This window comes from Cajanus cajan, chromosome 9, assembly GCF_000230855.2.
Source record: "Cajanus cajan strain Asha chromosome 9, NIPB_CcT2T_4, whole genome shotgun sequence".
Lineage (NCBI taxonomy): Eukaryota > Viridiplantae > Streptophyta > Magnoliopsida > Fabales > Fabaceae > Cajanus > Cajanus cajan.
The window spans coordinates 25,598,923-25,624,466 of NC_138525.1; the positions used below are offsets into that span (position 1 = coordinate 25,598,923).

The 25,544-nt window shown below is 31.7% G+C and overlaps 1 protein-coding gene across 2 annotated transcripts; it reads left to right on the forward strand.

Annotated features, from left to right (window-relative positions):
* Positions 1-18,778: 18,778 nt before the first annotated feature.
* Positions 18,779-25,507, forward strand: LOC109805444 (cyclin-A2-1). 2 transcript variants are annotated; one of them, XM_020367509.3, is made up of 12 exons: positions 18,779-18,920; positions 19,031-19,289; positions 19,801-20,080; positions 20,918-21,054; positions 21,354-21,446; positions 22,093-22,226; positions 23,117-23,192; positions 23,295-23,371; positions 24,392-24,425; positions 24,536-24,685; positions 24,777-24,911; positions 25,071-25,507. In XM_020367509.3, the coding sequence occupies exons 2-12, from the start codon at positions 19,053-19,055 to the stop codon at positions 25,131-25,133; spliced, it is 1,416 nt and encodes a 471-aa protein (XP_020223098.1). In that variant the 5' UTR covers positions 18,779-18,920; positions 19,031-19,052; the 3' UTR covers positions 25,134-25,507. The 2 variants fall into 2 exon arrangements, with proteins under 2 accessions (XP_020223098.1, XP_020223100.1); XM_020367511.3 differs by having other exon boundaries at positions 19,031-19,280.
* Positions 25,508-25,544: the final 37 nt, after the last annotated feature.

Here is a 25,544-nt window from a genome sequence, read left to right on the forward strand (position 1 = left end):
CCTCTTTGGGGCCTAGTTGGGGGAACCTTTGGGTTGGATCCCCCAACTCCCCCCTCCATGACTAGTTTTGCTAGCATCTTTTTTATTTCTTTATTGTTTTTCTCATTTTCTCTCTCTTTTCTCTTATATTCTTTTTTTTTCATTTTCTTCTTCTTTTCTTTTTATGTATTCCCTAAGTTCTCTAAGTTCATCCCTAAGACTATGTCTACTACTAAGGGTATTTTGACCACGTACACTTGAATGATCACTTATCTTTGATCAAGAAAGGTTTTCACAAAGGATTCTTGGAAATATTTTCACAAAGAGTGAGTGATAAAAGTTTTCACAAAAAGGTTTTGAGTGCAAGAATAGTGATTTAAGGCCTAAGTTCACAAAGTGAACTATCAAGGGAGGTGGACTACTAAGAATCTCTTAAAAATCAAGCCTTTTCTAGTAGAAATTACTAAGTCCCCTTACACATTTCTCACAAAAATCAATTTTGGCACAAAGTGTGAGTGTGTGCACAGACCCTTAGTAGGGAAATTTAGAGCCTTCTAAATGCACAAGGGAACCTAAAGCATGCATACTAACAATAAGAAAGAGTAAAGGAAAGCAATAAAACATAGACTAGTCGGTGGCCTTAGGGTGGAAGCTTGAAGTGACCTTAGGGGTATTCAAGACACTTCCACAAGTACTAAATGAAATTATTACAAAAATTAATTAGTTAAAAGGCCAATTACAACCCAACAACTGAATAGGGACCAAGACACAAGTGGCCCAACAAAAACAACAAGAAAGGGGAAGAAAAAAATGGCACAAAAGAGAAAACAAGAAATTAAAGTCTTCAAGCCTCCAATGGTGGTTCCTTCACAATGAGCAAACTTGGTTAGTCCTCTCCCAAGGTGTCTACACTCCAAGACTTTTAGTAATCCTTCCAAAGAACTTTGGGCTACACGAACAACTCCTCTCACTCAATCTCCCCAAACGTAAGGGAAAATTGAAGTGTACTTCATCTACACCAAGTAAACCAACCAAGAGCAAGAAATGAGGCCAAGGAAATGAAAAATAAAAATGCTCAATTAGAAAGGTTAAACTCAAAGGGAATATTGATGAGACGAAACACAAAGAATTCCAAGAAAAACAAGCAAAAAATTAAGGCAGATTTAAAAAAGGAAAGCACTTAAAGGAAATCCTAGAATGGCTCTAGAGTAGAATTAAGTGTTTAGTGTTTCTTGTCTTTATAATTTCATGTCCATCCTCCCAAGTCAAGCCAAGGTATTTGTCCAAGTCCAGCCAAGGTTTTGGTCTGAAATAGGGTCCAAAATAGTCCAAGTCCAAGTCCAAATGTGCAAGGGTATAATGGTCCAAGCCCACAAGTCTAGCAACAATTCCTTTTAATTTTTTTTCTTTTCTTTTCTCTTTTGTTTTCAATTTTCACGCCAGCTTTTTGGGCACCATAGGATCAGATTTGATTCTCTGTTTTTTTCTTATTATGTTGCTTGATTTTTACATTTGTGGTGGTTTACAAGGTTGCACAAAAAAAAGGAAGGGGACAAAAAGGACTAGTAGCATGTAAATGGCAAGTTTTGGGTGATGTGTCTTTGGTTCTTTTGTATTCTTGTTAGGTGCAGATTTTTGTAGTATGTTCAGCAATATTTCAGACTTACAACTCACTTGGTTGACTCATAAAATGGGCAACAAGACAAGGGGTGATGGTGGCATGCAAGAGTGGCTAACCATAAATGTGCAAGATACAAGTTACACATAGAAACTCAAAAAATCTTGAAGCATGTTAAAGACTAATTATCATGCAAGATTGACTTCTAAGATGGACATATATGGTTTAGCCAGCCACAAGGAGAGAGGTGTCATGCATCATTTTTCATGTTTCATGCTAACCAATGTGTGTCATGCATAGATTTTGAATTTTAAGAAGAAAGAAAAAGAGAGGGAAACATAAACTTTGACATAACTTGGATGAGGAAAGATCAAAATAGAGTTCATGTAGTGTTCAACATGTTCATCATGTTCTTGAAACAAAAATTTCTAGCCAAGACAAAATAGAGAAAAACACAAAAGAACCTATTTTAAGAGAAACCTAAAGGAGAACAAGGAGACTCATGAACAAGTAATGAACCACTTAACAAGAACACAATATTTCAAAAAAGATTTGAGAAGAAAACATTAAATATAACATCAAGACATGACAAGGAAAAATTTTAAAGACACAAGAGAAGGAAACAAGTCACCCTTGAAGACAACCATGGCTCCTTCTTTCCATGGTGTGTTCTTTGGCTTCTAAAAAGGAGCTCCCTCTTTCTCCACGGTCTAGGAAGAAGGATGATGGCTGGATGTTCCTCAAGGGTGGTGGAAAAACAATATTGAAGGGTAGAGGTGAAGGTGGGCGAAAATGGAGGTGGGAAGGTGGAAGGTGTTTATGGTGCTCTTGGCTAGCTCTCTCCACCAAGGGATGGTGGAGCTAGCTCTCTCCACCAAGGGATGGTGGAGCTAACTCAAGGGAACTCAAACTCTCTTTAGGGTAGAGAGGAGAGGAGAATGGGCATGAGAACCCTAGGAGACTAAGGAAGGCTTTTTTGAGGCACAAGGCTCACTCAAAATGCATATATTCCAAAGTGAGTACAAGGTGGAGGCACTAGAGTACTTATAGAGAGAGAGGAGAGCATCTAGGGTTTCTTGGGAGAATTTGGCCAAAAATTTCAAGCTCAAACGCACCCTAAATGAACCCTTGATGCAGCCCAAATGAAATGGCCCTCATCTCTCTAAAAAGTCTAAAGTACCCTTAGTCCAAGAAAATGAAAGAAATGGACTTTTGACCTCACAAGTCAAGGTTAAGTCCCTAAATAAATCCTAAGACTAATTTTGCCCCATAATACAAAGGCTAAATAAAAATACAAAATAAAATCCTAATATCTAATGTACCCCAAAATACAAGGGCAAAATAGGAAAGGAAAGCAACAAGCTAAAGAGAGGGCCTAAAATCCACACATATGATGATCATGGGTTTTGGTGTGGTGTGTTCTTCATCTTTCTCAACTCTCCTAGCCATGGACCTTGTGATAGGCCCTATATGATGTCTCAAGGATGGTCCTCCATCATCTGGGCTTGTGAGCTCCATGCAAATTTGCCTTTCAAAGTTGCAAAACATAATCCCTAGCGTAAGTCGCAATCAACTTGATGCATTTTGTTAGACTAATGAGTATAGGACGTAATTAGAGGTGGTGGGTGGGCTCCTATATACCACTTCAAACTGTGTTTGTTTGGTTGTTGAATGAGAAGTGGTATTGTACTACTATTATGCCCAAGGTAACCAATGTACCCATTCCCTTGGTCTATCTTTTGTAAAGCATCCCAGGTAGTTCTCTAAGCACCGGTTAACCACCTCCCTCACAGTTTGCATGAGATTCTACTTATTCTATGTCATTTTATGCCTTAGGTAGTTATTCCTCCAGCAGTTCTGTTCTTGGTCTAATAGTCTTGTTAACACTTTCTAATCTTTTTTCTTTCTTGTATAGATCTTCCTTTCCTTCCTTGTCCAATGACAAATTTGCTCCCTCTTTCAGTAAGTCTTCTTCTTTAGTAAGAAGAGTATTGCCTAAAGCAATGTGAGTGAAAGTGTCTATATGGGCACCGACCGTAAACTCCTTTTCTGGTGTAGATCCCTTTTCTTATGAATTAGTTCCTCGGGTACAAGGAATGAGTGCTCCTAATGTCTTTTCTCTATTTCAGTGTAGATCGTCTCTTTGTCTATGGAGACCTTTTCAAGTCGTCTATTCTCTAAGTCATCCCTCACGCGGGTGTAGGGAGTCCTGCTTGTGCTCTTTCTTTGTGGTCTAGGCCAGACACTCCATATGTGTTTCGATATTGATTTGAGCACTCGTGTAACTACTAATAAAGCTCGAGGGACCTTTCTTTCTAAGGGCCACCGGTGTTACTTCTCTTGGTCAGGTCTAAAGGTATAAATAAGGGGAAGCCCTTTTCTTATTAGTATTAGAGGATGATCCTAAACCTACTACTATTGAATAATCTTGGTAGTCCAACTACATAATAGGTTATTCCTCGAAAGATTGTTCCTTCGTTGACTAGAACGAGAAGTACCAGATGGGGGAGACCCGCTACTTCAACAAAATATACTACCTCACTAAGATGGTTGTCAGCCCGAGTGTCTGTCACGACCACAACTACTGAGATTCAACCATCTTTTTTTTTGCTACTACTGCTAGCTGCCCGATGTGTAGTTTTGTTATGGTGCCTGCTTGACAAAGACAAAGAAAAAATCCTTCCAGTTGAGATAAATGTTTCCATTTGAAGTCGAGTTTTGATACTAATAGAAAATAAAATGGCAGAAAAAAAGTGAACAAGCATTTCATTCGGGATAACCAAAAAGAAAGCCTCTCCTCACTTGTTAGTATTCCACTTTTCTTGAGCCAACCACCCACATTAAAATTTCATCTGCTCTTTTCAACAAGTCTGATCCGTGAATTGAAAATAGAAAGAAGTTGTTCATAAGTGACAATCCGGCAATAAAATAAAGATTTGTTCTATAGGTACATTACTTCCCACCAAAAAAAGTATTATTCATTTTTATTATTTATTCTGAAAAAGGAGTCCCTCCAAGGGGTATGGTGGCACTAGCTCATGTTCTGATTTCATTCCTGTATCTATTCTAGAAGATTGAAAAAACCCGACAATTGCTATGTTGATGCCCCCTACCACATGTAGGGGTAACTTGTCGGTTCATAAGCCCTTCCTTCCATTATCATATCCATCCATGACATTGTGTATCTAACAAAAGCCACTTGACCTTCCGCTTGCCTGTAGAATCTGAAAAGCAAGCTCAAATCCCTATTGAATCTTTCCTTTGGTTGCCTACCCATTAAAGACAGGTAATCGAATCTTTGCTTGGCTTGACGATCCCTTTCGAATCAGCTGAAAGCCCCCCAATATTTTCAAAGCGGAAGGCAGAATCTCGGATAGTTGGTTCATGTATTAGGTCAACCATTCCTCTAGCATTCCGAAGTTAGAAGCCAAGTGAACGAGCCTTGTTTTTCGAGAATGCAAGTACCATTCGCAAAGCCCAAGCCAAAAGCGAGTAGACCGAACTGCTTGCTTATGTGAGGTTTTTTCCTCTCGCTTGTTCATCTTGTTTTGAGTACTCGACGAAATAATAGCATAAAAGAAGAGATTGGGCAATGGAGTCCACTTTGATATCACACCTATTTGAGTCGGGAGTTCCTCCTTGGATTCTAGCCTTGCTTGGGAGGGAACCAAAGAGTCTCTCGGATAACCTTGCGTTCGGGCATGCCCATATTCAGCGACCTACTGGATGCTGGATTAAGAAAGGAATAAACAACACGAGTTTCCGCACTATCGAAATACAATGGATTCAACAAGCACGTATGGACAGGTTGGGCATAACTATTTCAATCTCTCTCGCACTCACTCTCTCAATTGACCATACTAAATCAATACAATGAAGATAACAAATGGGATTTTTCAGCATTCCTCTCTCCAAACCTTGACTTTCTTAAAATTTTCCCAAGCTAAGGTTGTCCTAGTTTCTCTTAATATATTGAACCAATGGACGATTGACCACTCTATAATCAACTTTGCAAATTTAATTATATCATCTTCACTTGTGTTTTGCACTTCAAAACATATTTTGGCCTATGTGACCCATTTGACAACCTCAAACTCCCATACCATTAATTAATATAAGTAAGCTACAAAAATAAAAATAAAAAAAGGTGGTTTTTTAAAACTTTTCTTAAAGTGATAAAGGTTATCACATCATCATTTCATCAAATGTCTAAGTAGTGATCAAAAGAAACTTAAGATAAAACTAAACTTTTTTGACACTTCAAACATTATATAAATGTTTCAAAAACCAAGAGTAACATAGAATAGTGATGTTAAAGTGAGTCAATTTATTCCACCATAAATCTAGGCCAAGTCAGGAAAAAATGTGCACCAATTTTAGTTATATATCAACCTAGACAAGTTATGGGTTCAGGCCAAAGAGAGTTAGGTTGGCCTATTTAACCAACTACAATTAGAAAAATCTACGTTTATGTTTTCTATAGTTGTCATTTAAAATTTTAATTGATATTTTTTTTTTGTATTTGCATTAGAATCAATGATAGATTTTATTTCTTGATAAAAAATGGTATCTCTTATTTTACCTATTACAAATAGGAACATGTAATTGATTTTTTATTTTTTATTTTTTTTTTAAATCTGGTGAGTCAACCCACCAACCTATGGTGGGTTGAGTCTAATCAAAATTTTCCTAGCTCACTAGTTAGTAAATTGAGTTGAGTTAACCTGTTTTAAGGATCAATCCGTGGTGAGTCAACTCGTGTGAGTTAGGTTAGCTCACTTTGAAATATCTAATAGAAATCACAAGACATAAGTAATCATTTTAACAAATTAAATAAAGTTTTATTAACTAACGTCACATCTTATTAAAGCAAGGAACCCAATGTAGTAAAGTTAAGGTGTAAGCCTCTTCAACAACATCCAACTCAAGTTTATCCTCACCTGTAAGTGACATTCAACCCAAACAAAATCAAAACAAATAACAAAAAGTAATGAGAAGTATCTCACTCAAGCTCCCAATGTGAAACAAAGTTCTGGCAACTCACATACATATAGATAAATATTATTTAATATAATATTGTTCATGAAACATCAAAAAACAAATCTCAAGTTCATATACAACATCATATTATGCTTCAACAAAACTTTGATGCAATTATGCATGTGGCACTATCTTGAAATACCATTACATGGAAAGTATCCCAAGAATACATGACTACCAATGGATTACCACATCATGGTATCTGCCAACATCACTATCAACCATGGTAATATCCATCAACGATTTGTCAAGGATTCAAAGTCTTGCAAAGGTACCTTGGTCACATGAGATCAGTGATGAATAATACGAAGGCTAAACTAAGTTCATCCTCAAGGTCAAGATCCTAAACGACCACCTTGACATAGGATTTAGATTCATACTTCCAAAATAGTTTTCTATACTTATGAGGCATGTTTTATACAAACGTTTATATCAGTAATATGGTTCTTACATTTTTTTTATATCTTAGAGGTTATAGATCAAGTGTCATCATAATTCTTGTACATCTTAACATCTTATCATTAGCTCACTATTTTGTATGAAATTATATTCTCATCTATGCTTAGTGTTGAGTGTCCTTTTTTTGTAGTTTTGCACTCAATTTTTGGCAATCTTTATATATAATTGTAGATAATATATATGTATTTCACCCCTTTAATTTATAGAATTAAGTCATACTATAAGAGTAGAGAAGTAGTAGCAATCTTAATGAATTTTCTCATTTTGTGCAGGATCTTTTGGCTAGGCAGAGATCCACAGCCATAGCTATGGATCTGGAGCTTGAGCTGTGGAAGTTTGGGAAGGATTTAGAGGTCCAGAGACTTGCAGCTATAGCTGTGGTTCTGCAGCTATAGCTGTGGAAATCTGGAGTGCTCATTTTTGGTTCCAGAGACTTGAAGCTACAGCTGCAGGGTCCAAGGCTTGAGCGTTGAGGCTTGGGAAATCAAGAGAAGCCACAGAGACTCACAGCCATGGCTGTGGTTCCACAGCTACAGCTCAGGAAGTTGCTTAATAATGAAGGAGTCTCCACAGCCATGGCTGCAAAGCTACAGCTGCAGCGCCAGAAGTTACTTCACCTTGAAGGATTCTCCACAGCCATAGCTGTGGTTCTACAGCTGCAGCGGTGGAGTTAAAAATTTCACTTTTTGCCCAGTTTTAGAGCTGATATAAAAGGGAAAAAAGGAGGAGAACCTGAACGGAAGAGGGATCACGAATTTAACAGAGAAAAACAGGGGAAAAGCTTGGGAAGAAGGAAGAACGAAGGAAGAACAGAGACTTGGAAGCTGGATCCTTTGGGAACGAAGATCAACTCCATTTCTTCATCCTTTGCTTTGTAATTTCTTCTTTTCACTCTTTGATTCTGTAATGGCCATGGGTGGCTAAACTTCTTAAGGATTGGCTAGATGTAACTACTAACTCCTCTTCTTCTTAAATATATGCATTTTGATCTCATTATTTGTGTAATGATTCTTTGCTTAACGCTTATATCGGCTTGATCAACCGTTGTATGATTTTTGGCTTTTGAATCCAGTTGGAAAACGCTTTCGAAAACCCGAACTGAATCTTGCACCTAACCACCTCTTGTTCTAGGAATAGACTTGATTTGGTTAGTCACATTGTTCAAGTTATTGTTCTTAATGCGAAGTGTTAGACTCAAAACATTGAGGAATCATGTTTTGAGCTTAATGACTTTAGGATTCAACCTTGAGGAATCTTGTTGGATTATTTAATGAACGTGGAAATAATGAAATTAGAATTGCATTTATGCTAAGAAGATCTATGAGTTAGCAAGTGCATCTGAGCCAATCCTTGTTTCTTAATCATTGTCTTTACTACATTTGCCTTATTGTGTTGTTTGAATCTGTTTTCACTCAATTGAATTTTTAAACTCATTCTCTTTTAAATCATTTGAGCGAGAGTTACTAAACACGCAAATCCCTGAGGACGATCTTTAAATACTACTTCGAAACTTGGTTCACTTGCCAAGTGATAGGTTTGCGAAAATCTTCATCACTTAGTCATCTCATCTCATTGCAACTACTGAACTCGTTATAATACTAATTAGTGTGGTAAAAAGAGCAAGAGTTTTTCTTTATGGCTTTCACACTTAATATGACTCTTTTTGCTTTTAGTGTCAAAACCACTAGGACTTTATGTGGTTATGGAACTTAAGAAGATCATGCCACTTAGCGCCAAACATATAGATTTTCTAATGGCACCTAGCAAGAAAAGAGCTTAATTAACATCCATTTAGGGGTCATTATTTGTGGTGTAAGCGCTTAATGTGATATCTTTAGGCTTAGCACCAAAATCACTAGTACTCTTTGTGACTTTTGCGATTAGCATGAATACATCCACACTTAGCACCAAAGAAACCAAGAACAACTTTCTCCCTTAGGAGTCTCGTGTTTAACATGTTATATCTCACAAAGGTACAAATCCTAAGCCTACTTTAAGGATTATAACTTAATCTTAATCCAATTATGAGTTAAATATATTACTCAATCCATTCTAATTAATTTAAAAGCTTTAAGGGTTTCAAACACATTCTCCCATTATTCTTTTTAGGGTCAAACTCAAACCCTCCAACATACTCCACATTCAAAATATAAGAGGAATACAAATGAAAAATCATAGAATAAATCAAGTTTCAAGGTATTCACAATCCTTCCAATAAACATACAATAAAACCTATGGGGTCTAGGACCAACTCCTCTACCCACAACCTGTACTATATCCACAAGTAAGAAACTCATTTCTCCCTTATATGGATAAACAAACTTCATTTAAGGATTTCAAGACAAGACGATAACAAAAAGACCTCCCCTAGATTTCTTTTCGAGTTCAATAATTTCTAAAAGGATTTCAAGATGGCACCACAAAAAAATAAAGAGAGCAAATTATATTTAAACCTAACTGACTCCTATTTATATAAATAATGTATTGTGTTTACAAGGAATGAAACCTAATAGCGAGAAAAAAACTTTATTTCATAACATTATTTTACTAAAAAAATCTTTTTTTATCATAAAAATCTAATTTTGGCCCATTTATTTTTGAAAACCTATTATTTAATTTTATTTATGAAAAAATGAGTGTTATGGTAATGATATAACATATATTTAGATATGTTATATATGTAGGTAATATTTCTCTTTAAGTTTATTCAAGACCTCGTACCTAAGTCGGGATTAAACATTTGTATTTAGTTAAGGAACATGATTTTTGAAGTATTTGTACTAATAACTTTTGATAATTATGTTAGTAAGCATTCAAAGATAACGTATGATGTAACATATCTAAATACATATTGAGAATAAATATCTATAGTATATATAAAGTGAATCACTTTTGCAGCAATTATTTTCTTCCAAGACTTTTCTCCAACATACTGTATAAAAATTTTATAAAATAAAATTAAGATTCTATTGTTTATATAATTATATATAATATAATAACATATTAATATAAGAAAAACTAGTATCATAAAACACTAATTACATTGATTTTAAATTATTGTAGTTTTAAAATAAAAATAATTATAAAATTCACATAAAAGTATTTATTGAAAATATTTACTATTATATGCCAAAAATTAATGTATATTAATGAGAGAGAAAAATAGTTAACAAAGTGAACAACTTCTACAACAATTTTTTTCTTCCAAAATATAAAAAATATTAATTATTAAATTATTATTTATTACATTAGGAAATCTAATTAAACACGAATTCACATAAAAAAAATATTACTATTTTTTATGAAATATTTTTAAAGTAAAAATTCAAAAAATTTATAAAATTCACATAAATTAATTATTATTATTATATGCTAAAATTTAATGTATATTAGTGGGGAAAACATAACACATTAGAAAAGTTAACAACTTTTACAACAATTTTTTTCTTCCAAAAAATAAAAAATAACAATTATAAAAATTAGACTTAAATATGTTTTTAATCTCTTAAATTAAAGGTAAATATGTTTTTAGTCCCACAAATTTAAAATTGATATTTTTAGTCCTTATAATTTAAAAAAATCTTATTTTAGTCTTTATACTCAAATTTTATTAAGGAATCTATCAAATAATGTCCTATAAAATCTACCTATTAGTGTCTCAATTAGTGAAAACATCATATTAACTTCAATTGATGGTATATAACTGTCTCAATCTATCATATTCAAATATATTATTGTTAACATGAGAGAATAAAATAAGACTTTTGAAAATTATAGAGACTAAAAATAACAATTTTAAATTTGAAAGATCAAAAATTAATTTATCCTAAATTTTAAGGATTAAAAATATATTTAAGCTTAAAAATTATTATTTATTATGTTAATATAGGATATGTATCCAAAATCATAGATTATCAACAAATATTATTTGCTTTCAAAATATAAACAAGCAAATTGTTCTTACCAAAATCTACTACTCCAACGGTGGGGATGGCATCCTAGTTGTTCCATATCGATAGTAGTGGGGGCACTTGGTGTCCCATATATATGTGCGTGTGTATGTGTGATTAATCTTATCTTTAGGCTTCGAAATAATGTTGGATAATTATAGGAGATATTTTTATTGATAAGAAAGAATATTATTCTTCATAATGTGATCCCAATTTTAAGAGATATAATATACAAAGATAATATTCTATGATATCTTAGAGATATATTCTGATGATTATATGTAGAAATTGTTCTTGATAAGTGGAGATATTGTTATGATCGATACAAATACTCTTGGAACTATTAGGGATGAATCGCCTATGGTTTCATTTTGTGGCATTAATGGGCTAGGGGACCAGTGTGGGCAAGCTTACCTAACTCGACTTGTCTGAGTTGGGCATGAGGTCAGTTCAGCTTGGCTGAGTTGGATAATGCATAAGCTCCCTAAGCTCCAACCTTTTTAGAGTGAAGAATTTATAAGTGAAGTTACCCTTTTGTAGTGGAAATGCTGAGTTTTGTTGGCAAGGGTGGGGTATAGAGGTTGGATCACATTTTAGTTGGCTTTATGGTGGAATCATTGTGGAAGGTTAAATTTGTTGCATTCGAAGTGCTTGTAGAATTGATTAGCTCTTAATCGCTTAAGATCTTGGAAGCTTATAATCGTTAAGGCATGAAAGCTCAGAAGTTTAGAATCACACAAGACCTTGGAGGCTCGTAATCTACGATAGTGTGAAAGATATTCGTGTCAAGATGTCCTGCTAGCTATTAGGAGTTAACCATCTAGAGTTTCACTTTATGATGATGGGCTAGAGGTTCAATGTGAGTGAGCTTGTATCCGAATTTGGCATGAGGTTAGCTTAGCTTGACCGAGCTAGATAATACATAAACATTTGTAGAAGACATTGTTCCTAGAAAAATCAACTAGTGATTAAATGTATGTATCATTCATCTATTGAAATGCAATTCAGTTCAATAATAAGAATGTGTTGTCTAGTATGGAGATGATTTTTCTCAATCAAAAGTTACAAATTATTAATATTTATACCTTTTGATATTTTTCATTTTAATTATTTTGGTTTAAAAAATTTAATTATTAAAATTTATAAAATTTCTCACCCAAAAGATTTATAAAATTCATAAAAAAATAATTATTAAACTATTTGTTAATATATGCCAAAAATTAATGTATTTTAGTGAAAAAATAATACTTTAGAAAAGTGAACAACTTCCGCAATAATTCTTTTCTTCCAAAATATCAAAAAATAGTAATTATAAAAATTATTGTTTATTATATTGATATAGGAAATGTATCCAAAATAATATATTCTCAACCAATATTATTTTCTTTTAAAATGGAACAAACAAACATTTATAAAAGACATCAATTCTGGAAAATTTGACCAAAAGATTAAATATATGTGTCATTCATCCATGAAATAAATTTGAGTTCAATAATAAGAATGTGTTGTGCAATATAAAGATAATTTTTCTTGATCAAAAGTAACAAATTTTTAATATTTAATGTAACAGCCCAGCAACCCGCATGTGGATATTGTCCGCTTTGGCCGCAGCCCTCACGGTTTTGCTTCTGGCAATGGCACGCATGCCACCCCAAAACGCGTCCTCACAAGGAAGGTATCCACACCCATATATATGGCATGCTTCGTTCTCCTTCCTAACCGATGTGGGACTTCACAATCCACCCCCCCTCAAGGGAGTCCAGCGCCCTCGCTGGCACACCGGCCCGGGTCCCGGCTCTGATACCAAATGTAACAGCCCAGCAACCCGCATGTGGATATTGTCCGCTTTGGCCGCAGCCCTCACGGTTTTGCTTCTGGCAATGGCACGCATGCCACCCCAAAACGCGTCCTCACAAGGAAGGTATCCACACCCATATATATGGCATGCTTCGTTCTCCTTCCTAACCGATGTGGGACTTCACATTTAAACCCTTTAATATTTTCCATTTCAATTATTTTTTTGGTTTTAAAAATTAATTATTAAAAATATTTATTATTATATGTTAAAAATTAAGGTATATTAGCGATAAAAATAACATATTAGAAAAGTAAGCAACTTTGGAAAAAAAAATTTCTCTCTAAAACATCAAAAACATTAATTATAATAATAATTATTTATTATGTTAATATACATAATTATTAATTATTTCAGTTTTAAAATAAATATAAATAAAAAATTACATATAAAATATAAATTATTAATTATTATCTTAAAAGTTACCATAAAATACTTATATAATAGACATTAGGAAAAAAAAATCTAGAAATATTAAACATAAAAGTAAAATATTCAAAATTTCTTACTCAAGATATTTCCATCCAAAATTTAAAACTTATCAATTCTCTCATAATCTTTCATATTCTTTTGTAATGAAAATCCATTAATTGCAAGTTGTATTACAACTAATCACCATTTATCTACTAGAAAAATCTTTCCTTATTTATTTTTATCTAAAATTCAGAATATAGTCCCCTTGAGAAAAGTTGGTGAGCCAATGTTAGTTGTACATATTGTGAAAGTAAAGTCTTCTATGAAAAAATTAAAGGTTTGTTATTGTATGAGTAATGTCATAATTCTCATAATATGGTTATTTAGTTAACTCATATTTTAGTTATTTGCACATCTTTCTCATATTATTTTGAATTAATTACAATAAAAATTAATATAAATAACAATGCACATCAACCATTGTTCTAAGCCTGTTGATAACATCTATTTCAAGGTCTATGTGTGGTTTTTCCTTTATTTTTATTTTTATTTTATTTTTTCTATTTATTTTTTGATGTTAATTTATTTTCTATTTTAATTTCATTGTTATTTGAGTTATATGATGCTAGAGGAGTATTGATTTCTTAAATTTAGATGTTTTAATTATGAAAATTTACTTCAATGAATCTGAATATTTGATTTATTAAATGTCTGTTTTTTTAATGATTATCAATCAAATTAGTTATTAACAAAATTTTGAAGTTTTCAATCGCAATGTTTCATTGTAATCTTTGATATTTTCATAAAATTACTATAATTGTGATATTGTTATTAATAATAGTAATAAATATTGTAGTATTTACATTAATTTTTCATTTGATTAATTTATAAGAAGATTTTTGACAAAAATTTTCTACTCAAATCAAAAGGAGTATGAATGGTAAGATGAAAAGAATAAAGTAATATGATGATATCACACTAGCAAGTATTTTTTTAGTAAACACCAACAAGTGTTATAATTACTTTAGGAGAAAAATCTTAATATATTTAACCAACAAATTAAATGTGTAAAGTATACGAAAAATCACAATAAAACAAAATAAGTATCAAATTAATTTCATTACTCATATTTTAAAACAAATGCAAATAGTTATATTATTTAATAAAAAGTAATGAAATAAATTTGAAATGATGAAATAAAATTAACTTTTAATATAATATATTTTTTAAATAATTTATAATACTACCTTAACATAATTTTCTTGACATGAACAATATAAATGACCCTATTTATATGACAATTATCACAACAAAAGAAAGTTAGATACTATATTATATAAGTTATCAAAATAATACGTCCATGTCATGAATAACCAATTTAATAGTAAATAAGAATAGTAACTATTTTCAAAAATATTTAGAATGATAAGAATAAAAGCTAACATCTATTTGGATGATCGACTAAAACTAGACTTTCTTATATCTATAAGAATAAAAAAAAATGTTAAGTCCTGTTTTAATTTAATAAGCAGCATTGAATTATTGAAGAAGAAAAAGTGCAACAGTCACATGGCATGCTTAACATGCTACGAGTAAAAAAGAAGAAAAAGTCACATTTTTATAGTAGAAAGAGTGGTCTTAGTCTTCTAGACACCTCTAGTCGAAGCTCCAACATTGAGACCTTTTTCAAAATTTTAAATTTTTCTGGAGTTATGACTTCACTGTTTGAGAGATAATAAGTCCCAAGATTGGTTGTACTCAACAACCAGAGGGTCCCAAAAAGTGGGTACCTTCAAATTCTTGGCCTTTTATTATGTGGGGATGCAATTTTGTACCCTTTTTTCTTTGGCCTTTCTCAAAGAACACATAAGCCTCCAATCTGTGGCTTTGCACACTGCTCCCACAAGCTAGAGTGCTTTTTTGTGATGGTTCCAATTTGTAATTCTATATAATTAAATCAAAACATATAAAAAGATGTGAATTAAGAGATGTTAATCATTGTCCCCACATGGCCCTTAGCTTTTTATCCTTAGGTTTTGAGGAATGCAAATAGGACATATGGGGGAGCGGGGAGTGAAGGAGACTCTTTATGGGGTCTATGCATAAGGATTAATAATACAAATTAAGAAATATAATAAATACAATTTTATTAGAATAACACTTTTAATAAATACATGATAGTTGAATAATTTATAAATAAATAAATTAAAATTATTATTATCATTATTATTTATTTTGAGATATTTTTCAAATGTTGAAACTACTAAGGGTGTGGCATTTCATGGTCAATGTGTTTATACTAGTGATATTGGAAGAATTATTTATAATTAATCTATAGTTGTAGTTGGGGTAGTTGAATCCACCCATTTCCCAATACCTTGTATTTCAAAACATTCAATTCAATCACATTGGCGGGGCCATGAAACTTTCATACTCTAATAATTGTATAGTCATATGAATGACTTCAAATGTAGGGAAGCCCACATTAACGTAAAGGATGTGTTAATGTTGTTAGCCGCCTCACCAATAAAACACTAAAACATGACACACGACATTAACTCTAAATGCAATGCATACCAAAATTTTATTCTCATCATTATAATCTTATAATAGATAAAAGAAAAAATATACTAAAGTTATGTAATTTAGTTGTGTGAATAAAGTATGTAAAGAGCTTCTAGTTAGTTGATTACCATCTTAATACCAAGTTTGATTTTCATGAATGAAAAAAATAAGTAAATGAAAGGAAATGCATCTTAAGGATCATATTAGGAGCATCTAGTTATTGTTACTGGTACATATTAACATATATATAATACATGTTTTGATAATTTTGATAAGGAATATTAGTAATAACAATCTCCTTATTCTTGATAGAAATTTGTTGAAAACCAATTTTTTATGGTGTAATCCACTTCTAAAGAAAGAAATTCATCAAATGAAAGATAGACTCCACCAAAATTTACAAGTTATAATTTTTGATAATTTTTACTCAATAATAAATAGTATTAGACAAAAAATATTTAATAATAAATATCTTAAAAGTCATAATTAATATGAATAGCAAAAGAATATTTTACGCCAACAATATATAAAAAATAAATTTATTGTTGATACTAAATCTATACATAAGTTATTGCTACAAGTCAACAACTAGGGTTATTTTTTTTATATTCTATTTCTTTTTAGTCTAGGGTTAATTTATTCAATCAACCGTGAAGTGGAACATTGAAAATTATGCTTAAAAAAATGACTGCTTAGTTGTAAGTGAAATTTGAATTCAGATCGTAGTGACTAGTGTGCAAAATCTCTCCTAATTATTCAATGATTTTGAGATTTGTTAAAATAAAATAAAAAAGTGATTTCTTTTTACAGTGAGGAGATAGATTTAAATAGAAGCAATCATACTTCATTAAATGGTCATTATAATATAGTGGTAGTTTAAATCATTCACTATGCAAACAATTGACCATTGATCACAAAATCTCTACTTGCATCACATTGAGTTAATTTGACCATTTTCGATTGGGCATGAAAATTCGAGCTTATTCTTTTTGCAAAATTAGTGATTGTTGAGGTTTACCAAGAGGCCATGATTATGAAATTTAGTTATTATGATATTATCCTTGTTTTCTTTCACAATTATTATGAACAAAAAAAAAACTTGCTGTAGATTACAACGTCTGATTAAACAAATTCATTTAGAAGAAAAAAAGTCAGTTTTTTTTTAATGCAATTTACTTTCTGACGGTTTAATTACATGTAATTTATCATATCAGTTTTAGTTCATATAATAATTCATCACTTTAAATTTTAAAATATTACCAAGATATTTAATTTAATCTCAATAATATTTTGGGTTCTGCAGTTTCGTTCAGATGTTGAATTCTATCATCAATTCATATTATAAATTTTTTATTCTTTTATATAAATTTTATTTCATAACAACCTATATTTTTAATAATTACCCATTAATTATTACATAATTTGATTATTTATTATTTTTTAAAATAATTCACGGAATACTTTTTGTACACTTAATTTTAGTAACAATGATTTTAAAGTAAATCTTATTCAAGTAAATTAATTGCAATAATCAAATATGTTGTAACGATTTTATTTTTATACGTTATTTTGTTAATTTGTTTGGCTAAATCTGTAAAATAAATGAAATACATGATATTGCCTAACAAGGGAATTTAGTTTAAGAAAGGAGTACCACTTTAATTATAAAATTTTAACTGAATAAAGAAAAAAGCACAATTAATTTTTTTTCTTTCAAATACACTCTAACTTTGATAAAACTACAAGTAAAAATCTTGAACTTTCTATTTTGTCTCTTTAAGTTTATGCATCTATATACCTTAAGTTTATGTTCCTCATTCTTTTTATAAGTTTATTGGAGAAATATCTAAAGCTTCATAAAAATAGAGAAATTAAAAGTACTATAGATTAATTCTTTTTTCTTATTTCTTATTTAAAATGAACTCTTGTCATTAAATTCACTTGAATTTCACAAATTATACCATAGACGTACTTGAATTCTGTAGTTAAAATTCTTATGATGAAAATCTTCTTCACTTAATTGAATATACATGATTATTTTGCGACTAAACCTTACAAATACATATATTTTCTTTTCTTGATATTATATCTAAACTTTATTTAAGTTCTATTTTTTTTTTTATTACATAGAATCGCGGTTGGTTATTTTGTTAAATAACTTAAAAAATGAATATATATATATATATATATATATATATATATATATAATAAGTATATAACTAAACCGATTTAAAATTTATTTAATGTAGATCTAACATATAGTTCATATTGTTTAAAAATATTTAAGTAATTAGCAAAAGTAAACTCTTATGCATTAATAAAAACACGTTTTTTTTCTCTCTATTTTTAATTGGATATAATGAGCTTGTATGTTTAAATATTATTCAAAGAAAAATTATTTTTAATAGAATTATTTTTTAAGATATTTGATTATGTATTGTGCCAATTTTTTCTTTCAAAATAAGTAGATTTCTATTTTACTTATGAAATAAACTTTATCTATTTTTAATTTTTTTAAGTGTGTATTTTATAATATTTTAAAATTCAAATAAACTAACAAATATGTTAGACATTCTACTTAAAATATGTAAAAAAAAAAAACATTTTATTTAAAATCAAAATTTCATCTCAATACTTAATTATAAAACTTCAAATAATATTAAACTCAATCACTTAAAAAAAAAAGTTTCAGATTTATACCTTATATATATATATATATATAACATAATTATTAGAGGAAGTTTTGTTAAAAATGATGAATCCGTCATAATTTTTAAAATTGATAAAGTTGGTGATAAATGATAATTCGTACTAATAATATTATTATAATATATATAAACCTTAATTATAGTAAAATGAAAGGTTTAATAAGGTAAATCGAAACGGTGGCGTTTGGATTTTGACGGGTTTAAACTGTGTGTATCTCCCGCTCTCACTTTCTCTGCACTCACTCACTCACTCACTCACGCTCCGCTTTTATTACTACTCAGCTTTCCTTTTCTGAGTTTCTCACTCTCTCTCTCTCTCAATAACAAACACTGTAAGCCTTTTTCATTCTTCCCAATTCGTTACGATTCTCCCTCACAGATCTATGCATTTGAATTTCGAATTCATGCCACCCCTTACCTCTTCTCATGCTGTGATTTTCAGGTTCATCTTTGAGGCATGAACCATGATGGATAAAGAGTGCGGTGTTCGGGTCACTCGAGCAATGGCTAGAGCCTTCGGAAGGGTTTCTGCCTCTTCAAGGCCTTCCTTTAAAAGGGAAACGAAAACCAAACCTTCTTCTTCTTCTTCTTCTTTTGATGGCAAGAGGGTAGTAGTAGTACTTGGTGATGTTACAAACATTAGCAGAAAATCACTGAAAAAGTGTGTTGCGAGTGAGACATCCAAAGTTGAGGTATGCAGTGTAAGTGCAAGTGTATGACTCACTGTTTTGTTTTGCAAAGGTGCCATTCATCCTTAAAATGTGAATAACCCAAATGGGTAAGTGGGCAACATAGTTTGGAGGCCCTTGTTTTGGATATGTGTTGTGATACATTTATATGAAAGTGTGAAAGGGATGAAAAGTTTGTTGACTTTTATGATAATTATCTTTTAGAGTTATATAAATCGTGATTTCTGATTGATTGACTGTGTAAACTTTTTTTATATTCTGAGAGGGTAATGATCATTAAACCCTATTGTATTTGTGTGAAGTTAGTTCTTAATTTGTTATATTCCAATACGTTAGTTCTTGTATTTTCATTTGATCTTTAAAGAGGACTAGCTGAATATGGATTTTGTAAATATTATTAGGAACTCGAGTATAGAATTAAATTCAGGGAATGGAGTGCAATTGAAGAATGGTTTTAAGTTGTCTGGTATTTAGTGTAATTTTTAAGTGAGTTGGTGATATTGGTTAACTGTGCATTATATAGACGAGAGGAGGTTATAAGAAGACAATCACAGAGGGAGCTTCTGGTGTCTCCACGCAAGTTTTGTCAACCCAAGAAGATGTTAGAGCAAAGTTAACCAAAGATTTGTCCACAGCATCGATGGTACAGTCACATGGCACTGTTGTATCTGAAAGACCGGAAGACAGAATGTTAGTGCAACCTTGTATGTCAAGGGGCATTAGAGGAGGTCTTATGGCGGGTTCCCTGCTTTTAATGCAGGGCTCTATGAAATCTGATGAATTCCCTAGCTCTTCATACAAAGGTTTTTTTTAATAATCTTATGTGTCACTGCTAGTATGCATTAATAAACTGTAGACATGCGATTTTTGAGATAATGATTATAAAATTGACATTTACAATTGCACTTTTGTGGTTGAAAATGAGGGTAACTGTTTCTTTGTAACACATGTTTGTGCCTTTTTTTCTTTTATGTCTTCATTTTTAATTATTTAGTCGCATGTATAAATTTTTTTGCAGTTTATCAAAGTATCATGTTGAATTTTGTACCATATATATTACTTAGAAGTACGGCATGCTGTCTGACTACAGGCTTTAATATAGAAGCTATTGATCACTTCACCTGATGGCTATTTATGTGTTTGTTTTGTTGCTGATAATATGAATTTAATTTAAATGTAATGATAGTGTAAGGGCCTAGATAAATTTCTGCTTAAACACTTCTAGTAGAAAAAAAAAAATGACAAACTTTTTCATAAGCTAAAATTAGCTTATTCATAAGTTAAAACCATATTTAAGAGAAACTAACATGAGTTTAGCTTATCCATAAGTTAAAAATATATTTAAGGGAAACTAATATGAGAGAACTTTTACAAATTAGATTATATATAAATTACTTTTAATAATTATAGTCTGTCAATATGTCAAATGATAAAATGGTTAACTCTTGTAAATTGTAATAACTACTTTAAAAATCATAGCTAGGATGACTTTACACTGACATTGCATGAAAAATAAACTTTACACTGACATTGCATGAAAAATAAACTTTATACAAGGAATTTTCGACAAAAATTCAATATTCACTGTAAAGATAACGCAAGTTAGCATTTCGTAAATTACTTTTTATTGGATTATGCAGACATTGATATAATTTCTGAGAAACTAAAACCTTCAGATGGTTTGGGCATTGTGGACATTGATTCAGTGGAGTTAAAGGATCCTCAAGTTTGGAGTTCATATGCCCCTGATATATACAAAAATATATGTGTCAGAGAGGTTAGTGTTGTAGAAATGTCATTTTATATTTGGATTATTGCTCCTATACTATTTTCTTTTAACGTGATTAGTGACAAATGACAATGTTGTGGCTTATTAACATTGTTATGATTTCTGTTTTTATACTATTTTCTCAGGGTGACTGTCTGAGTGCATTATAACATTCTTTTAAAAAGTGGAGCGCGCATATTTATTCACTAATATTGTAATTTTGTTGCATAAAATAAATCTTAAAATAAAACTAAGGTAGAGCATAGCAAAATAAGTTTCTCTTCAAAATTTTGGTTAATTCTTTCCAGTTTGAAAGGAGATCGTTATCAAATTACATGGATGAGTTGCAGCAAGATATCAATCCAAGCATGCGGGGAATTCTGATTGATTGGCTTGTGGAGGTCAGTCTCATGGCAGTTTTCTATATCTATATTACTCGACATCTTTAGCTTGTCCTTTTGGCACTTGATGCAAATCTCTTATATAATGCTGTTGTTAAACTTCCTGAATGTATGTAATGTTTGGTTTTCTTTACATGTACCCTCCCTAGATCCCATCTGGTGGATGCCTCATGCATTGGGTCACCCTTTTATCAAATTTTCATAAGTTAATCTCAGAAAAAGGATTCCCTGGTGTACGTCAAGTGGGAATAAGAAAACTGTATTCTAATTTCTAATCCAAGCTTATTTTTCTTCTCCAAGTAATAGTTTTGCTTTTGCAAGTTCATAAAATATTTAAAAACATTTATTGTTTCTCTTTTGAGTCTGGTGTTACATTTTGCTACTTGACTTAAATGTCATCACAAGCATTATCGCCATGCTTCTCACTATTATGCACAAAAAATCTTGTTAATGCATTCTCATGGATAGTTTTCAATGAAAACAGTTGAATAATTGATACCGAGAAGAATTGGATCTTTATAACTTATTATCCGTGATAAAGGCACATTAGAAATAAAAAGAAAATCTTTAATTACTGTTAGCTGAGTTGCTTTAATCTTTGGCTGCTGAATGGGTTAGCTTAAGCTTTATGATATTTGCTTTTCAGGTTTCTGAGGAATATAAGCTTGTTCCAGACACTCTTTACCTTACAGTAAATCTCATTGATCGGTTTCTTTCTCAGAGTTTGATTCAGAAACAAAGGCTCCAATTGCTGGGTGTTACATGCATGCTGATAGCATCGTAAGTACAATACTTTATACATGTCTGCTTGGCCCTGATTAGGTAACATTCATGTTCTACATGCTCTACTTTAAACTTTTTGATGCTTCTCTCTGAACCAAAAACTAAGAATGTCGACGCATTTTATAATAAAATTGGTATTGCAATAGATTTTACATCCCCAATCCAGTAGGATGACAAGTTGATTATTGTTATTTTACATAGTTTCTTATATAATTACTTTATTGGTAGATCTTTAACTTGTATTTGTTTGTTCCGTTACAGATTTCACATTTATTCTCATTATTCTCTGTGATAATGTTAACAAGGTTGTAAGGAAATTATATTTGGATTTCCATTATAAATCTGCAACTCCTGGAAAATGTCTAATGTGTTTCTGTTTGTGCTAGGATCCAATTGCAGATTTCACATTGTATAATTTTATTCTCTATAAGATAATGTTAACAAGGTTGTAAGGAAATTATATTTGGATTTCGATTATAAATTTGCTACTCCTGTCAAATGTGTAATGTGTTTGTGCTAGGATCCAATTATAATTCATGGGACTTGAGTCTCACATTGGAAGTAAAGGATTCTAGTGTGGGGTTTGTAAGGCTTTGGCCTCTTCAACCGCAATGCTAGTGACGTGGTTCTCCCAAGTTTTTTTTTATCAGTTTTGAAAGTGGTAGCATTTTTGTTTTGTTTTGCTTTGCTATTTTTACGCAGCTGTGACTGTGAAGAGTTAGAATATAGCCAAATTGCTGTATTATTATTTATTATAGACAATTTTGATCTTGAATACACTTGGTGAATCTAATAGGGACAACTGATAATGTATGATATGATCTCAGTTTTTTTCAATTTCGTGAGGAAATTCTAAATTGATTGTCATTCTTTCTAATGGCTTTAAGAAAGTATGAAGAGATGTGTGCTCCTCGAGTAGAAGATTTTTGCTTCATCACCGATAATTCGTACACAAAAGCAGAGGTAATAACATTTTGTAGTACTTGTGGAACCTTCATATTTCCAAATTGTAATCATTATGGCTGATAGTGATAGATAAAACACCTGATCATTGGCACTTGACAGGTATTGAAAATGGAGAGTGAGATTCTAAATGTATTGCATTTTCAATTATCTGTTCCCACCACTAAAACATTTCTCAGGTGCGTATTATACATGCAATTTTCATTCAAATGATGTTACTAAGCATATCCAAGACCGAATGTCGTGATGCATGTGTTTTTGCAGATGATGTAAGGTATGCTTGTTTTACATGTTTCCCACTTTCCTAGGCACGTTGAACGTCAATCCCACTCTCACTTGTCATTGGCGTTCAACGTGATTAAACGGGTACACGCATACACACTAATAGTTGTGGTTCGAGAGCTGAGACTGAAAATAAATGGGTAGTTAAAAATGTGGAGATAAGCTATGGAAGTACATGACTTTTGTTTAAGTAGAAGTAAGACAAAATACATGAAATGTAAGTTAAGTAGAAAGCCATTAATCCTAACTTGGAGGTGAAAATTATCAACCATACCATAAGTCACTCAGTTCGACAATATGGACTCCATCATTGATCAAACTAAATGATGGAGATTATTAAATCATAGGATAAGTATGTGGATGAAATGGAGGAGTGTTTCAAGTGTTGTTTGTAACTAACAGGTACTCAAGCTTAATAGAAAATTTTACTGCATAAGACCTATGATATTTGGTAGTAAAAACCAACAACAGAATAAACTCGATGTAGTGGAAATGAGAATGTTGCGTTGGATAAGCGGACATACTTAACGTGACATGATTAGGAATGAATGCGTTATAATGTGGAGTTGCGTTTATTGTAGATAAGATGGTAGAAGCTCACCCTAGGTGGTTTAGGCTTTTGATCAAAGAGATATAAAAGCCCCATCAAGAGAGTGGATCTGATGGAGGATGACTCAACCACCAAAGGCAAAGTGAGATATAGAAAAATAGTAGGAAAAATCCTTCAGAAAGAGAGGTAAATAGTTTGTGTATAAACGTGGTTTACAATATAACATGACATCATTTGATCCCCAGCCAACCCCGCCTCATGGGGAAAAGATTATTAGTTTTTTTTTTTTTTTTTTTTTTTTTTTGTGTCCTTGCGTTGTTTTTCATTTAAGCATAACTGAACAATGACAATCTTGTCTGGCTTTCAGGAGGTTTATCCTTGCAGCTCAATATTCTTACAAGGTACTAAAGGCTGTAGTTGCTATTAAACATCCATAATTTTAACCTTTTATTTGGCCCAAAAGGAAAACAAACAAAACTAATTTGATTGCAAAATTTTCCGTGTTATACAGGTTTCTGATGCCGAACTGGAATTTCTGGCAAATTATTTAGCAGAGCTTACTCTTGTTGAATACAGCTTCTTGCAGTTTCTACCTTCCCTGATAGCTGCATCTGCTGTATTACTTGCCAGATGGACCCTCAACCAGTCGGAACATCCATGGGTCTGTTCTTTATAATGACTACTTGCAAGTTAGCATTTGCCTTGTTTGGATGTCAATAAATTTGAGGACTCACCTGTGCAATTATTTGCAGAATTCAACTATGGAACACTATACAAATTACAAAGTGTCAGAGCTTAAAACTACTGTCCTTGCACTGGCAGATTTGCAACTTGATACCAAAGGCTATTGTTTGAATGCTATACGTGAAAAATATAAACAGCAAAAGGTTAGAGAAATGCATTTGCCGAAAGATGACTCCAATTGCTATATATCATGTCACAAGCCTTTGTTCTGCTTTCTTTAACCTAGTCTCCATCAGATTAAACTAAGTTAGTTTTAGCTTATTGAAGATGCTCATGACATTGAATTTTGCTTCCTATGACAGTTCAAGAGTGTGGCAAATTTGTCTCCGAAACCGGTGCAGTCACTTTTCCAGGCTCAAGTATAAATTGTAAATGGCATATCTGAAGACTAAATATTGACTTCAGGAATTTCTGATACAGGAATGGTGTATCGCTGGTTGTAATTATTTAACCATCTAATCATTGTTAATTCTCAATTAAGGTCTGATCAGTAGTTGTAACTTGTAGGATGGTACCAAACTCAGGTGCTTCCGGATCTCCTTGTAACGTGAAATTGTTACATCATGATAAGTCAAAGTAGATAATTGTAGTTCTAGCATCTATTTTAGACTCCATTTTCAGTAAGCCTTTAGGCAACAAGCTATGCAACTGCTCAAGGTTACTTTTGTATTGTATCAACCATTCGTGTGTAATAAAAATTGGCCGTGAAATTGGTGATATTATTTCATCTTTTATTTTATATGACTTGCAAATAGACGACATTGCTGCATCTTAAA

Coding starts and splice junctions, on each gene's coding strand:
- LOC109805444 (XM_020367509.3), top strand. CDS start 19,053: ATGATGGATAAAGAGTGCGGTGTTCGGGTCACTCGAGCAATGGCTAGA. Junction 19,290..19,800: donor CCAAAGTTGAGGTATGCAGT/GTAAGTGCAAGT, acceptor TGCATTATATAG/ACGAGAGGAGGTTATAAGAA. Junction 21,447..22,092: donor TGATTGATTGGCTTGTGGAG/GTCAGTCTCATG, acceptor TTTGCTTTTCAG/GTTTCTGAGGAATATAAGCT.